General features: G+C 34.8%; 1 protein-coding gene across 2 annotated transcripts in view; it reads right to left on the bottom strand.

Annotated features, from left to right (window-relative positions):
- Positions 1-16,514, bottom strand: part of Hpgd (15-hydroxyprostaglandin dehydrogenase) — a 37,340-nt gene that overhangs the window by 6,835 nt on the left and 13,991 nt on the right. For both annotated transcript variants that reach the window (XM_063234507.1, NM_001172961.1), the window contains 1 exon segment: positions 12,115-12,211. In XM_063234507.1, coding sequence (XP_063090577.1) covers positions 12,115-12,211 — 97 coding nt within the window.

Below are 16,514 nucleotides of genomic sequence, written 5' to 3'. Positions count from 1 at the left end.
GAGAGAGAGAGAGAGAAAGAGAGAGAGAGAGAGAGAGAAAATAACTAGAGTTACCAATCTCTTAGTAAATGTTTATAAGACTAAGATAATGGTTTGTAAGACAGTGTTTACAATCTGCAGAGAATGCAGCATGAACTTTAATTACAGACAAACCAGTTGATACAGCCAGAGTCACACAAGGACACTGTTCATAAATGTTATCAAAGATGAACGTTGAATGAATTTTTTGTTTCATATGTGGAGGTAATGAACTGCTGAACCCTAATTAGTGCACAGAGATGAAGTAAATTAAGTAGTTTTGTTGGTTTTGGTAATGAGAAAGCACAGAGTATGTTTTCCCTTATAGATTTATAAATGCAACCAAGATGTAAAAGTATTAGTTCATATTTTTAAAATAGCATTTAATGTTATGAATCTTGTAAGAGCCTAATGACATTTTCACTGCTGTCCTGAAAAATGTTTCCCCTTGCATTGCTTTTACTTTTTAATGTCAGATCAAAGCTTACATAAATCATTTTCAGACATACAGGAACCAAGCTTTATTTTTCTGTAGCTTTACTGAGTTATAATTGGCATAAATGTGCATATACTTACAGTGTACAATTGGATAAATTTTAACATATGTTTATATCAATGAGATCACGATCACAAACAAGACAATGAACATCTCTGTGTCTAAAAGTTTTCTCATGCCTCTTGGTAATCCCTTCCTTCTGTCCTTCCTCTCTCTCCACAGGCAACCCTGGGTCTGTTTCATGTCACTGTGGTTTACATTTTTGAGAATTTCAAATAAATATAATCATGGAGTATAAGAGATTTTTTTTTTTTGGAGGGGAGTCTGGTTTCTTTACTCATAATTATTTTGAGATTGACCCATCTACAAAGTTCATCAACAGCTTATTACTACTACTCAGTAACATTTAATGGAAATACATACTATACACTCCATATTCATTTAATAGACATTTTGAGTTGCTTTCAGTTTCCAGTATTAAAAAGAGGGATGGGAATGTAGACTAGGAGTAGTGATTTATCAAGCATATACAAGACCCTGGTTCAATTTCCAGTACAGTAAAAATAAACAAATAAATAGAATTAGATAGCTTTAGAAATAAAATTCTATTTTGAGTATCATATTTAATCGTCATAGTTAATTTACTTAGAGTCTTCCTTTAACATCCAATATATGAAGCCTTTTTATTTTCCTTTTGATACTGGTGATTGAACACAGGACCTTAACACTAAGGTATACCCTCGTCCCTTTTTATTTTTTTCTTTTGAGATAAGGTCTTGCTAAGTCACTAAGTTGACCAGACTGAGCTCGAACTTGTGATACTCCTGCCTCAGCCTCCCAAAGTGCTGGCATTATAGGAGTACCATCAAACCCGACTTACACGTAGCTTTTAACTATTGCTCATATGTTCTGAATGGGTAGGTCTGGTTAGTGATCTGCAGTGCTTTCTCTTCAACTTGGTAACTCTCTTAATGAGAAATTGATGATTATACTTCAGTTTAGTGATTTGACAATTTGCTAAATGAGGAAAGAAGTGTTTTTCTTTTTCTTTTGTTTTTTAATAATGTTTTGGTTCGAGGTAGAAATTTTTCAGACATTGAACATTTCCAACTGACTCTCAAGATCAGTTTAGTCTTTGTGTATATATCTCTTGTTTTTGTTATTTTCTCATCATGAAGCCACAATGTCCAACACATACAACTCAAAAGAAGAAATGCTTATTTTGGCTCATAGTTAGTAGAGGTTTCAGTCCACAGCTGAGTGGCTCCAAGGCAGGGCATGGCAGAGGGACATAACACTGGGCAAAGGGCTCATAGCATGGCAGATGGGAAGCGCAGCAAGAATAAAGGAGGAGTAGAGAAATATACGTGACTCACTTTTTCCTACCAGGCTTTACCTCCCAACATCATATTTATCTGTAAACTCATCAGTGGACTAATCCAGTGATGAGTATCACACACTCATAATCAAGTCACCACCCAATCACTCCAACCTGTGAGTGCCAAAAGCTGTAGGGGGACACCTCGATAAAATCCATAAAATTACTGCTGTTGGGACCTCAAGTTTTGGTTCATCATGCTTCTATAACTTACCTTTAAGCCTCAACACCAACACATAAAGTTGTTTTTATGGACTTCAAATAACAATTTTGTTACGAGGCTGGTAATTAAAGTCAGCAAACAGCGTTATGGTGGGTGGCTACGTCCCACAATGAGAGTAACATTCACATGGTGGTTGCTATAAACTGCTCAATTATATATGGAGCCATCTCAAGTAGATGAGTTGACAGTAAGGCAGAGAAAAAGGATCCTGCAGAGATAAGGAGGCTAAGTGTTGCATCATAGAAGTTAAGGATGAAAATATTTCAGAAGGTTAAAGTGGACACTGCTATCAAGTGAAGAATGAAATGAGAATCATTCTCTTCCACATAGGGCCTTGTGTCAGTAATGTCCCTCTAAAAGTCATATCTGTTTAGACTCACACCTTCCTCCAGCCTCTACTTCATTTATCTGTACAATAAGAATCTTCAAAAAAATCGCATTCATTGTCTCCAGTTTCCTGCCTCCCATTTACTTCACAATGCATGCAAATCAGACTCTCTTCTGCCACTCAAATAGATCTCGCGGAGATTGCCAAATAGCAGCATCTACTTAACTCTAAATCTGTGTTTTCATTTTGCTTCATCCTGCCCATCCTCCATAGTCACTGGCCCTGTGAGCTATAATCTTCTTGAGTCTCTTGGTTATTTAGATGAGTGTCCTTTAATTTCACATCCACTAGCATTTCTTCCACACATCCTTTGCTGGTTCTTCCTCTTTGGACAGACTCACTAACACTAAAGTCCGTCCCCAGCTCTCTGTTTTTTCATGTTCTTTCTTTCTGTGTGTGATCTGATCTGTTCCCAAGGATGAAAATTCATTCTTTCAATTTCTGTCTCATTTTACACACACACACACACACACACACACACACACACTTCTCAAATTTAAACTCCAGGTCTTCAGCCAGGACACTTCTCTTTGCCTTGAGCTCTGAAGAGGAGCTGTGGGGTATTTATTGTCTTGTAGTTTTCTTTCATTAAAACATACATGTGCTAATTTAAAAGCTTAATAGGAGTGAATTCAGCCCAGAAATATGTGTTAGTATCATTAAGTACAAATTACCAAGCATGTTTTATTTAAGTATAGTAAATTGAAATGTACATAACTCATGAGTGGACTATATTCTATCAGAACATCATTTTTTTTCAGTAATTGACCATTTTAAAATGTGTGATAAAAAACTGAGAGCAAATATGTGTCAAAGCTATACATCGTAAGGAATCAATATCTAAAATACATAAAATCCTTAAACTTCAAAAGAAGGAAATGAACAACCCAGTTGAAGAATAAAAGCCATCTCACTAAGAAGAGTTTTATATTGATGACAAATAAATATATGACAATGTGCCAAACACTCTGTTATGATGGAATTATAACTTAAAACAAGTTACCCCTATACACTCATTTCAATGCACAAAATCCAGACACTAATGACCCTAAACGCTGATACTGAGGTACAGCAACAGAAATTCTCACTCACTGCTAGTGGGAATGTGAAACTGGGGCAGCCCCTTTGGAAGACAGTTTGACAATTTCTTATGAAACATATTTTTACAATACAATCCAGTAAATTGTGCTTCCTGGCATGTACCCAAAGTAACTGACTACTTCAGACTACACAAAACTCTGCTTATGGCAGCCTTGTTCATAATTACAGAAACTGGTAACAAGGTGTTTTTTAGTGTATGGATGAGAAATAAACCCTTGCATTCTGACAATGAAATATTATTTGGCACCAAGACACAGACTATCAAGTCATTTAACAGTATGGAGGAGTTTAAAAACATAGTACGAAGTAAAAGAGACCAGCCTAAAAAGCTGACACTATATAATTTGAACTGTGTGACATTCTGGATAAAGAAGAACCGTGGAGGCATAACAAAGCTCCGTTCTTGCTGGGTGCTAACAGGAGGAAGGGATGAATAAGCAAAGCATAGGAAAATTTTTTAAGCAATGAAAATGTTACAGATCACAGTGTCCTTGATATCTGAACTGTTTACCTTTATTAATACTAACTCTAAAACTGTATAGAGAAGTACATGCATTATGTTTTGTTCCTCTTACGCTCAAAGTATAATGAACTAATATTTTATTTGATTTTATCTTTTTTTTGGACAGGGGATCAAACACTACCTTGTGCCTAAGCTGCTGAGCTAAACCCTTGGCCCTAAAGTAATATTTTAAATATATTGAATTAAAATATGTAAATCTAATGAGAGGACCTCTGATAGCAGTGAAGGTAGAACTTTACTGGCTGGAGTTGCTGGTAATTCCATCCTGTTCTTCAGGAAGTTTTGCCACTATAAGGACTATGGATGGAATGAATAAAGGATTTAAAAAGTCTTACAAAATAATTTCTATAATACAGGAAAGTTACTTTGTCATTACCTTAACTATAACAACAAGAAGACTGAAGATTGTAAGTCTCTAAAGAAATGCTGCATTATTTCAAATTTTGAGAAATCTGTTGTTTATGTTTAAAGGTAGTAGTGTACATTTAAAGAAAAGCATTTATCAATAATCATAGACCCAATACTATTATAGGTTTCAGTATTTATTATAGTAGTATGCAAGTTTATTTATAAAAATGAACAACACTCCCAGAATTTCTTTAGCAGGTTTATGTCTAGTTTAACTGTAAAGTTTGCAAAAAACTAGTAGAAGAAGAAATTATACCAATGAAAGAAACATTTTAAAAGTCTTTCAGGATAATAACATTAAATCATCTACTGAGGAAATAATTAGATTTCAGAAATTACTTATGAATTACAGAACAAATAAAGTCATTTGGAAAAATAATGTTAAAATTCCATTTTCATATTACTTTGTCTAGTCTTAACATTCTTTCTACTCAGCTTTCCAGGAACCAAATCCAATCTCTGTAGCTCATAAATGGCAAAAAGCCTAAAAAGATTTGGTGGAAAATTGAACTCTCCTCAGACAAGAAAATTGCACTGAATCTACAAACATAGCTTGCTTTAAATGGACAGAAACCATGTTAAATTGATTGTACAGAATGCTAAAAATTCAACTTAGGAAAAGAAACTGTGACTCTAAAATGCTGATTCTTGGAGCTCAGCAGCTGTGCTAAAATGCAAGAATCTTACATTTCTCACTTATTCCTCACAATCAAAAAGGAAACTGCTTAGCAACTGTCTATCAATCTCCACTTCTCTGCTAAGAGGAAAAAAAAAGGATCAGCGGGGATCTGTTTGTCTGTCTGCTCATAAAGCTGACCCCCAGCAATCTATAGTTTGCTCATAAACCTGACCCCAATAATCCATGTGGGATTTTTCCATAAAATACAGCACCTTATCAGATCCTGTTTTCCCCCTTATTCTTATGTTTCTCACATAGTTATTCTTCAAATATGATGTGATATTAAAAAGTGGCATTAGCTTTTATAGCCACTACATCTTTTATAATAAAATTCTCCCCATAAAGATAAATCCAATAATACTTTCCAGTGATTAATTCTCAGAAAGTCACTTCTAATGTTTCACCAAATCCTTTGTCCCACAATTTTACTCACTGCTTGTGTGTGCTATGGTCAGAGCATACTGAGATGACTTCCCTTAATCACTCCAAGACCATCTTTAGGCATCCTAAAGGTTAACTTCTTAAAGGTTGGTCCAGAAATCTGTTTCCTTAGAGGCTCATTTCAGAGCCAACTTCAGTCACACTGAATCAGAATTTGCATCTGATAAAGTCCCTGGATAATAATTTATGCTTTTAAAATTGGAGATGCTTTGTTCTAGAAGTCTAGTCATTTCCTAATACTTTTCTTTCCTATGCAAAATAGCCATAAATATTTTATGAATTCCTCAAAGGCTCCTTAATAATTATTTAACATTTACTGCAATTTATTCTAGTGTATGTCTTCCTAATTATCTTTAAAAAAAGAGAAAAGTGAGCATCGATCTCTATGGACTGACATGCAGCAATCTACCTGCCAGTGCTGAGCAGGAAGCCGCTCACAGATTCTTCTCACTTTTTTTAATGGAGCATACAGATTAATGGGTTTCACTCTGGAAAACTTGAGCATATGCATAATACATTTTGATCAAATACTGGCATCTGAACAGTTAAGATCCACAAAGCACAGGAACAGTTAATTCATCCAATGATATTTGCTGAAAAAGCAAAATAAAATTGCTTTTATACCACTGTTAATTCTTATTGTGCTTTTGAAGTTACGGTGCCTGTTTGAGATTAGTTTTTAACCTATAAATTAAAGGTAATTAAATTTTCATTTCTAATAAAGACTTAAAAATTCAATGCGTCACAACAGATCCAATATTTTGACACAATGCCTGTTATTGGTAGTTATTAAAATGCATCAGGCACCCTTCATTGTATGGAGAGAGAGTAGTTTTACAGTGTGATACCATACGATTTTTATATATTGAGCCAGGAGATTATGGAAAGTGATCAATATTTTGTCTGAACTAGAACTTCTGGTTTGGGGATTGTTCTTCAGTTTTCTGGGGTTCTGAAATCCTTGTAACTTAAATATGCTTCTGCTTAAATAGTTTATAACATGGCAAGTATTTAGCCCTGCCATTTCAATAAGAGATAGCTAATATATAATTCTTGCGGTACAAGTTGCCTACTTTTTTATGTCTGTTTCTTTTCTACAACTATTAATACCTATTGAACTTGAATTTGTTAAACATGGAATTTAGCACCTTTCCTTTAATACCTACTACAAGCTAATTATATTATTTTAGACAAAATTCATAGTACAACTGGACATATTAGTAGGCTGCTATTTAAGACAAGATAAAAATCTCTGATTTTCAATTTTTTAAAATTTCTAGTGTTTTAAATTGTAAATAAGACCTTAGAGCCTCTCTCACAAAACGCTACTGAATGACTTCATTCTGAATCAGAGAAAATGTCCCTAGTGCATGGCAAAAACTCAGTTGCTGAGTGTGTAGGCAGGTGGAACATGAGTTGGTAGACAGAGTCTCTTTTCTGTGACAATTATTTTTCCTTTCTCACAGTCTGAAGCAACAAATACATAAAAGTAATGTGGTCAGCATCCACCATTGGGACAGAGAACAAACACATGAGTTCTTAACTCATTAAAAATGTGATTTTGTGGGGGTTTTTGACATAAAAGGGACATAAAGCAGTTTCTTCTAAAACTTATGACTCTTCAGGAGGGCTTATAAATGCCTAATATGTAACTAAATGTAAAACAGAGCTCGATCTTCATTTTGAATTCATTATTATTTTAGCTCTTTGGATACAGATATGTTAATCATTTAGGTGAAATTGACAAAGTAAGATTTATCAGTCTTAAATTTACTTATCTTATGTCATCTGCTTTCAAGACTGAGAATACCAAGAATATCTATAGTAGTTTTCAGGGCTCACCAGGATTCCCCTTTCTTGGCACAATGCCTAGAAACCTGTACCCCCTGTCCTAAATCTGGAGTCATCAGTGTTCCAGGGAAAAAGAGAGCCTTGCAGATAGTCTCAGGATGAGATCACCCTCCTGAGCAAAACCAATCACCTTGCTATTCAAGGAATAGGATTCCTCAGGAGCTGCATAACCAGGGCTGACTGATGGCACTCAACCCAGCCCACTAACGCGTCAAATGAGCCAGCCTGGCACTCTCCTGAGGCCCCTGTGCCTTGGCTTTCTCAAACTAAAGCCTTTTCCTATCTTCCCTTAGTTTCCTTTGTTATGAGACTGGCTTGATCTTTGTCATAAGTGTGCTTCGCTTTATTTTTCTTACTTTTGAGTTAAAGTACTTCCCTATAAATTCACACTGTTGCTTTAGTTTTAATGCAAGTCTGCATGCTAGCTGGTGACAAAACACTTATGGAATTGCTTCTTATGGAATGAATCTTGTACCTACTGTTGCCTAATTATTTACGTTAAACCAGTCTTTCTTCTTCTTTGTTTTTTCCAAGTTTTTTTTTTTTTTTAATAATGAAAGAGGAATGTGACAAAATGACTCTATGTTTGTGTATTGTATGGAAAAACAGAACCTGGAACAGAAGAGCCTACATAGTCAACAACGATCACAATTTCTGAGCTGTAGACTGACGTACACTCATTACTCACCATGCTAAAGAGTCACTGTTCATTTTACTCCTCTGCTTACTAAACTCACTAATTGTATTTGAAACTCTGTCTGTGTTAGTGGCCATTACTCACTAACTTGTCTGCCCCAACCAGTGTGTCTACTTAAACTTTTACCATGATAGCGAAGGACTTTTCTGAATCAGTGTGAGAGAGCATGAGGATGGATTTCAGTTGAATATTGCTCACAGTTGTGCCTTCGCTATAGTGTGCAGACAAAACTCTGCAATGAGGAACAGTTTAGAAAGCAAGGAGGAAGGAAATGTTGGAAGAACTTTGACTTTTATAACACCTCAAAGATTGTTCTGGTTCTCTGACCTGTACCTGAGTTATGATGACTCAAGGGCATAAACTGTCAGTACATTCATGAGAAAATGAAGACTGAAAGGTGATCTTTTATCTTCACCTGTTACTATAACACTGAATTTCTATCTGACTAATCCCACTAAGTGAAGAATAGAGACAGAAGCTCCGAAATGAAGACATGCTATTCAAAATCCTGTTGGGAAGAAAGGGAAAAGGACAGTCCAGAGTAGCCAGTGACCACAAGGAAAGAGTAAAGACATGCTATATGTGGAGGTTGGCATTCTTCAGGGAGCACACCAATGACAGATTCTGAGAACACAGAATACAAACCAAGCAGCTTGGACAAAGAGAGACTGTGTGTAACCATTGTAAAGGAGGCTGCCTTACCTATCAAACCAAACAATCAGAGAGAAAGAGACAGAAGTGGTTTAGAATGTCATAATATTCATTTAATTGGAACAGTGCCAGGAAGGTAATTAATTTAAAACCAAAACAATCTTGTCACTGAATTTATATTAATTCGTTGTTTTTATCTGCATTAATGGAAAACGGCTCACACAGGATTCCAAATACTGAGTCTGAGGTAAGGAAGGAGAATTAACCACCAAGACTAGGTAGTATTTTAAAGCAAGTTCTTTGCCAAGAAAGCAAAATGAACTCAAATGAGGAGCCGTAATTTGCTCTTCTCAATGACATGTTTTGACTTGTGGCTCTGCTAAGTTTCCCAAATGCTTTGAGGTCTTTGCTGTTTGTCAAATCATGGAAAATTTTAAGATTTCACTTAGCAAGATACCCTTGAGATGAAAGCAATGCCTTTGAGTCCTGAAGAGACTAGCTAATTGATCTGGCTTACTCACTTCATAGGATGCCAATTTCTTTTACTTTCTACTTGGCTAATACACTGGGAGAGCAAGAGAGGTAGACTAATAGATAAACTCATAGAAGAAAATGATAATCTAGTGGTTAAGACTTAAGGAGACCTGAATCTGACTGTTTGGTTGTGATTTCCAGTTTTGCTGCTTCCTTGCTGTGTAAATTGGGGCAATATCTATCTTACAACTCTCTTGCCTTGCCTACCTCCCATTCAAGATGGAGCCTACAGAATCTATCTCCTGGGGTTTTATGAGGGTTGAATGTGATACCGCATACCCAGTGTTTAACATGATATCAGGCTGTTGTAGTTTGGACGCTGAGTGCCTCCCAAGGGTTCATGTGCTAAAGGCTTGATCCCTATCTGGGATGGTGCTACTGGCAGACAGGGGAAACTTTAGGAGGTGGGAACTTATGCAGGTCCGTAAGTCACTGGGAACATGTTCTCGCAAGGAATTCTGTAACCCTGCTGGCCCTCTCCTCTGTTTACTGGCTCATGAAGTAAGTGGTTTACTCTGCCTCTGTGATTTGCTGCCCTTGTAAGAGATTCAAGGTCACACGTTTCCTGGTCTTGGACTGAAACCTTCAAAATGTGAGTCAAGAAAAATTTTTCCCTTTATTGCTTAATTACCTCAAGTATTTCATTATAGTGACAGAATATCATCTAACATACAGATAAACAGTTAAGTACCCCAAATGTTGTTGTTATAATATATGCATGTTTTGCTGTTTTATTTTGAGAGGGATTTCACTACCAGACTTCAAAGGCAGACCTCAAAACTGCAATCCTCCTGCTTCAGTCTCTGAAATAGCTAGAATTGCTGCACTGGGCATGTATTCAAATATCTTCATTGACTAAAAGGCAGCACAACACTGTATGTTGATATTCTTGCTCTTGTAAAGCGCAAAATCATTCCTAGAGTCCTAAATTCATCCAATTCCAAGAATCTCCAGATTTCCTAAAAATGTAACCAGAACTTCAGTGGTAAAAAGACAAGAAGCTGTCTATCAGCATTCTTCATTTTCCAAGCTTTCGGCACCCAAATAGCTTTATAGAAAGAACCAATAGAATTAGTCCTTAAATATAGACTCAGGTTTTTGTATATTTAAATATTTAAAACTTTAAGAAAATATTAAATATTTCTTATTTTCTTATATATAACATACAATTTTTTTATAATTTTCAAATTATAATTTTACTTTAAAATAGCATATATTTAGTTTTTTCATTTTTCCTGTATGATTGAAACCTCTAAGAGCATAAAAAGCTGGCCATTTCTAGGGCACATACCATTTTCAAGGACTGTTTATGCTCTCACATTTTAACATATCTTTAAGATTGAAATTTATAATTTATATGTCATATTAGGAAAACTAAAGTATCAAGAATGGTTTATAGAATTAGTTTCTTAATAACTTTAGGGATAATATTTTGACTGTAAGGAACCTAGAAAATCAGAACTTCTAAAGAGAGATTTCTAAATTTGCCTGATGATGGCTTTGTAGCGGTTTTTAGGAGCATCTGACATTGAACCCTAGAGGAATAGGAAGAGACTGGTTTGGTCACAGATATCTCTACCCCTGACTCTCCAAATACTGCTGGTTAGGAGGAGAATGTGGTGAGAGGTAGTGCTTTCTGCTCTGAAGTCACCACACAAACTGAAAGCTACCGGTAATTTAACAAGCCCTTACTATTTTTTTGAATGAATCATTTATATTTGCTGCCCAGTATCAATCAGACTTCTTCAATTTCATAATTTCACTTAAACTCTTAAGGAACCATTGCTTCCTCTTAAACTCTTAAAACTCCACTCACTTGTCTAACTTGTTCCAAAAATTCCTGTCAGAAATTTATAGTTACTGCTGAGGAGTAAGCTTGTCAGCTGATATTAAATCACATTATTTTGAATGAAACATAGCTTTGGATTGCTTGCATGGTACCAGTCCAGAAGTCTTTACTATGGCAAAAGTGATCAGCTATCCAGTGAAATGTATCTTGTTTTTAGGAGCCCAGATACAACACATTTCCCAGACTTTCATATTATAAGTGAACCTTAAGGTCAAGTTCCACACTGGAAATAAGCAAAAGTGCTATGATTGGGTTGGGGATTTTGAAAGATAAGCTCTGCCTGTTCCATGTTCTTTTCTACTTTCTACTAGAAAAATAGGAGTCCACCAGTTCCAAAGAGACTTTGTTGACGATGCAGACCTATGAGCAACTTTTTCAAACTGCATATGGAAAAGAAATCTTGCAAGGAGGAACTAACCTAGGTGGATGTATGATGAAGGACTGAGCTTATACTACATTTAAACTATGACATGGTGGGTCTGTTTATTAAAGCCATTTAGTACATCAGACTACTAAGCATCTATATTTTAAAATTACACTTTCTTATGAAAGTGTATGGAAACAGAGATTGCTTAATTTCACTTTAGTTCCTTTTATTTTGTCAAAGACACTTTTACCTGCATCGTTGTTCAGGGTGTCACGATAACCTTTGAAAACCAGTAACTGGAAAGATATGTCTGCACTTTGTAAAACTGTACTCCAATAAGATAACTCAAAAAGATACCACTTCAAATAAGTATATAGTTCAAATATGTTGGATTACACAATACAGAGTTCCATAGGCCGCAGTTAATGATAAACATACTTCAAAGATTTGCTTTTGTCCTTCAAATTACCAATAAGAAAGTGGTTCTGTTAACATGCTAATTATTCTTACCTGCTAAGGATGACATATTAATAATGACTCCACCTTCACCTCCATGTTGTTTACTCATGTAATCCAAACCAAGATAGGTTCCACTGATAACAGAAACCTAGTCCAGAGGCAGAAATGAGAAAAACAATGTAGCCATTAACTTTTATCATATATTTAAACGGTAACTTTATTAATGCTATTGCAGACACCTTCTCTCTTGTTTGCCTAAGAATTGTGTGGTTTGTCACGTCTCCACAAAACTTTACTTAGCTTCCCAATACGAAACATTATGATAAAACCTATATTGCAGTGTTTTGCCATTTTAAATTAATTCTCAATATCTGCAAGAATTGTACACATTCTTTTTTCTTTCTAAATAAGAGATGCAAATGTTATTTACCTCATCTCATTGTCAAGTATTCCATATTTGTCACACTATTAATTCTAGAGGATTTTAGAATATAGAATGGTAGGTACCCTTAATTTTCAACATGATTTTCATTTTTTCTTCTTTTCTTTCTAATACAATTTAAACTTTGTTTTTCTCTCTGCATCTTTTCCATTTTATAGCAGTCTAGAGTGGTCTCTCACTTTAGTTTAGCACGGATTAAAAAATTTTAAGAGAAAAAACAGAAAAATAAAAAGCAAACAAAAACAACCACAACAAAAGCAAAACGATGATGACAACAACAAAACCAACAGAGATACAGGATTTCAAACCAGGTGACAGGAATTTAACATTGGTTGTTATACAGCACATTGTTATCTTCAAAACAGTTGCTCAGGTTATCAGATACAGGCATGTACAATTGATCAAATAATATAATTTCCCTCTGAGCAGCTTGTTTTCCTTTTATTGTATCTATTGTAACTTTTTGATCTTATTTACTGTTTCATTTTTTTATATTAGCAAGACAATATGTTGTTTACACATGAAAATCTGATTTATTTCACTTATGAGTATGGTTCCTAGTTGTATAAAAGCCTAGACTTTATTGTTCTTTATAGCTAAGTAATATTCCATTATATAAAAGTTTAACACCTTTTTAAATCCATTTTGCAGTTGATGGGCATTTGGGTCGTTTCCAAGATCTGGCTATTACAAATTGTGCAGCTATAAACATGAGTGCACATATGTAGCTGTGGTATGATGTTTTAATTCTTCTGGGAAAACACTCAGAAGGTGAATAGGTGGGTCCGATGGAACCCCTAATTCTAATTTTTTGAGGAATCTCCACACTGATTTCCACAGTGGTTGCACCAGTCTACATCCCACCAACAATGGAAAAGGGTTCGTTTTTCTGCATAGCCTAATCAGAATTTATTATTGGTTGATTTCTTGATGTTAGCCATTCTTTCTGGACTTAGATGGCATCTCAGTGCTGCTTTAATTTGTATTTCTTTAGCGATCAATGATATTGAACATTTTCTTATATTGCCATTTGTATTTATTCATCTGAGAACTGTGTACTCATCTCAGATGCCCATTTTTGGACTGGATCTCTGAATTTGGAGGGCCTGATATTTTTTTCAGTTTCTATACATTCTAGATAGAAGTCCTTTGTCTGAGGGACAGTTGTCAAAAAATTTTCCCAGTCTGTGGACTTTCTTTTCATTCTGTTGGGTATTTCTTTCAATGTGCAAGAACTTTTTAATAAGATGGGATCCCATTTGTTGATTCTGTGAAATTTTTGCCATGCAGTTTGGTTTTTGTTTATGAACTCTTTGCCTATCCCTACGTCCTTGAAATTTCTACCTACTTTGTCTTACAGAAGATTTTGTGTTTCTGTTTTAATATTTAGACTTTTGATCCATTTTTACTTTAGTTTAGTGCATGATGATAGGCATGGTCTTTGGCACATAGAAAGTTAATTTTCCCAGCACCGCTTATTAAAGAGGCTGTCTTTCTTCCAGTGAACATGTTTGCCCATTTGTCAAAGATAGGTGGCTGAGTGTCTTTGTAGTTGTGTCTGCATCTTCTATTCTGTTCCACTGATCCTCAGGTCTGTTTTCATGCTGATTTTATTATAGCAGCTTTGTCTCAGAAATCCTATTCTCCTCTCTGATGGCTGCTTTAGGAACCAATGAATGACCCAGTTCTGGCTATTGAGACATAAGAACAATCAGCTGGAGCTGCTGTGTGAGGCCCAGGGAGGGTGCTGATTGAAATGGAAATTTCGCTACATGGTGAAGATGAAACCAACAGAAAAAGACAGCAGGTGGGTGACATTAAAAGACACTCAGTCCTAATGATATCACTAATCTTCACTGTCAGATGGACTCTTGTTTGAAATCACATTACTGCTTCATCTTGTTTAGTGGAAATTTTCTGTTAGGCGATCTACAATAATGTGCATTATTTAATTTGTGCTAATCACTGCTTACTGCTCTCCTTAAAACTAGTTTATTGTTTCCCTACTTCTCTTATGTCTTACTTCTCTTCTTCTCTTCTTGCTTTTACTCTAACGTTTAAGAATTCACTACTACACAAAACGATGTACTAGTGTGAGCTGAAACTGATATTCGAAACCTCAATTTCTTTTTTATATTCAAAATTCCTCTCTTCCAACTCAGAGTCTTTAAAAGTGAAAATTCCCTTTTGATTTCTTCATTCCTACTTTTTCATTCTGTACTATACTCAAAGAGAATAATTTACTAGCGGTGAGTCTGATGCTGAGTGTGCACACTGGTGCTTACTTTTTATTTTAAAAGGTTTTTTTTTTTGCGGGGGGGGGTATGTGATGAGTGTTCAGAGGTCCCGCACTTCCTAATAATAGCTCTAGAACCAAAAAAGTAAATTGAAAATATTATTCATTTAAGCCACATGTCAGTTTGATATTTCTAGGCTTATGGAGAATGAGTAAAATCTCCACATAATTCCCATTAAAAAGGAAAAAAGAAAGCACTGTTTATATCAGAAGAAAAATGTAGATATCTGAATACCTCAGTCAGGTACATCTGAGTGTCCTCCCAAGCCTTCAGCAAGTCGGGACAGAATTAAAATATTTTTCTTGTTCACTATCAGTCTAGACACTGAATGATTTTTCAAGTGGAAGAGTTCATGAAATAAATCCACAAAGCAAGTCTCAAGCTTTAGTTATATATAAATTATTTTGTTTTCAACTTTTTTCCTTTTAACAGCTCTCTTTGTATCAGATTTCTACTGTGAGAAAACCAGGCAATAAATATTTCCTATTAACAGATTCTTTTGTCCTTAAACAATGTTACATAATTTTAACACTGGGAATTGATATCACACATCAGAAAAAGAGAAAATTACAGATATTTCTAGGTACAAACATAAAATAATTTGAATCTATATTATTATTTTATTTTATGGAGGTACCTAAAATCCTATACTGTAATTGATTAAAAATCCTATGTCTTTATTCACATGATTAATGAAAAAGGCAATTCTTCAGTTTATTTAATGATCAAATAGACACATACTTAATGCTTTTAGTTATGAAGCAATAGCATTTATATATAATTCTGAAGTGGTAATTGTGTTGTATTCCAAGTAGTAAATTATTTTTAAACCAATTATATCATCCTACAACAAAACCACACTCAAAATTTCTCTAGGCTGAGAATAATTTTATACTATCAGAAATAAATGGGCAAATGGTAATATCTTATTTGTTTAGCTATCTACTTATTAGGCATTATGTCTTCCTACAAAATATACACATGTACATGCATGTATAAGCACAATTTTTTCACTAATTAAATTGTCAATCTGTCATTTCTCCCTTTTTCCTATCTCATCTCCCTTTACTTTGTGGTTTCTTGTAGTTTATTTATGATTCTTTAGTGTCCTGTAATAAAAATAACTCTGACAGCTAAATTAAGCAATTTTGCCTTTTGGGATCCTTGTGTTTTCTTTAGTTCAATTCTCAAAGAATATTAAAAAGGTACCACTATTTTTTTTAACCTCTTTTCATCCTTTATTTTTTCATATTGAAAAGTGTTTCCTTTTGTTTGTTTTTGTTTTAGTGCTAAGTATCATTTATTTCCCCTTGATGGAACTACTTATTAGTAGTAACAATAGAGACAAATAGTTACTAATTTAATTTGCAATCACTATCTTTGAAAGTCAAGAAAATAAGCATGTTTAGGATCAATGTCTACCCATTTCCCTAAACCCTTATTAGAAGTCAAACACGGCAGAAGAACTGATATTAAAATGAGGCAATGAGAAAATGTAGGCTTTGGTACTTAGAAAGGAAACACAGTTGCACTGTACTGTGGTAGGTGTCTTATATTAAACTCAACAGTCTTTTGAGGTAGGGAGTTTATCTTCTCCCTGTAAACTGGGAAACTCAATATAAAAAAATTAGGTAACAGCCCACAAATAGTAGATTCAGGATTAAACTTTAGTTTGACTAATTCTAGATCTCTTCTTTTGAATAGATCTAATT

The sequence above is a fragment of the Cavia porcellus genome, unplaced genomic scaffold (assembly GCF_034190915.1).
Source record: "Cavia porcellus strain 051 isolate PalLab524CR breed Dunkin Hartley unplaced genomic scaffold, mCavPor4.1 scaffold_24, whole genome shotgun sequence".
Taxonomy (NCBI): Eukaryota; Metazoa; Chordata; class Mammalia; order Rodentia; family Caviidae; genus Cavia; species Cavia porcellus.
The sequence above is the reverse complement of the archived record's forward strand: the minus strand, read 5'-3'. Positions and strand labels throughout refer to the sequence as shown.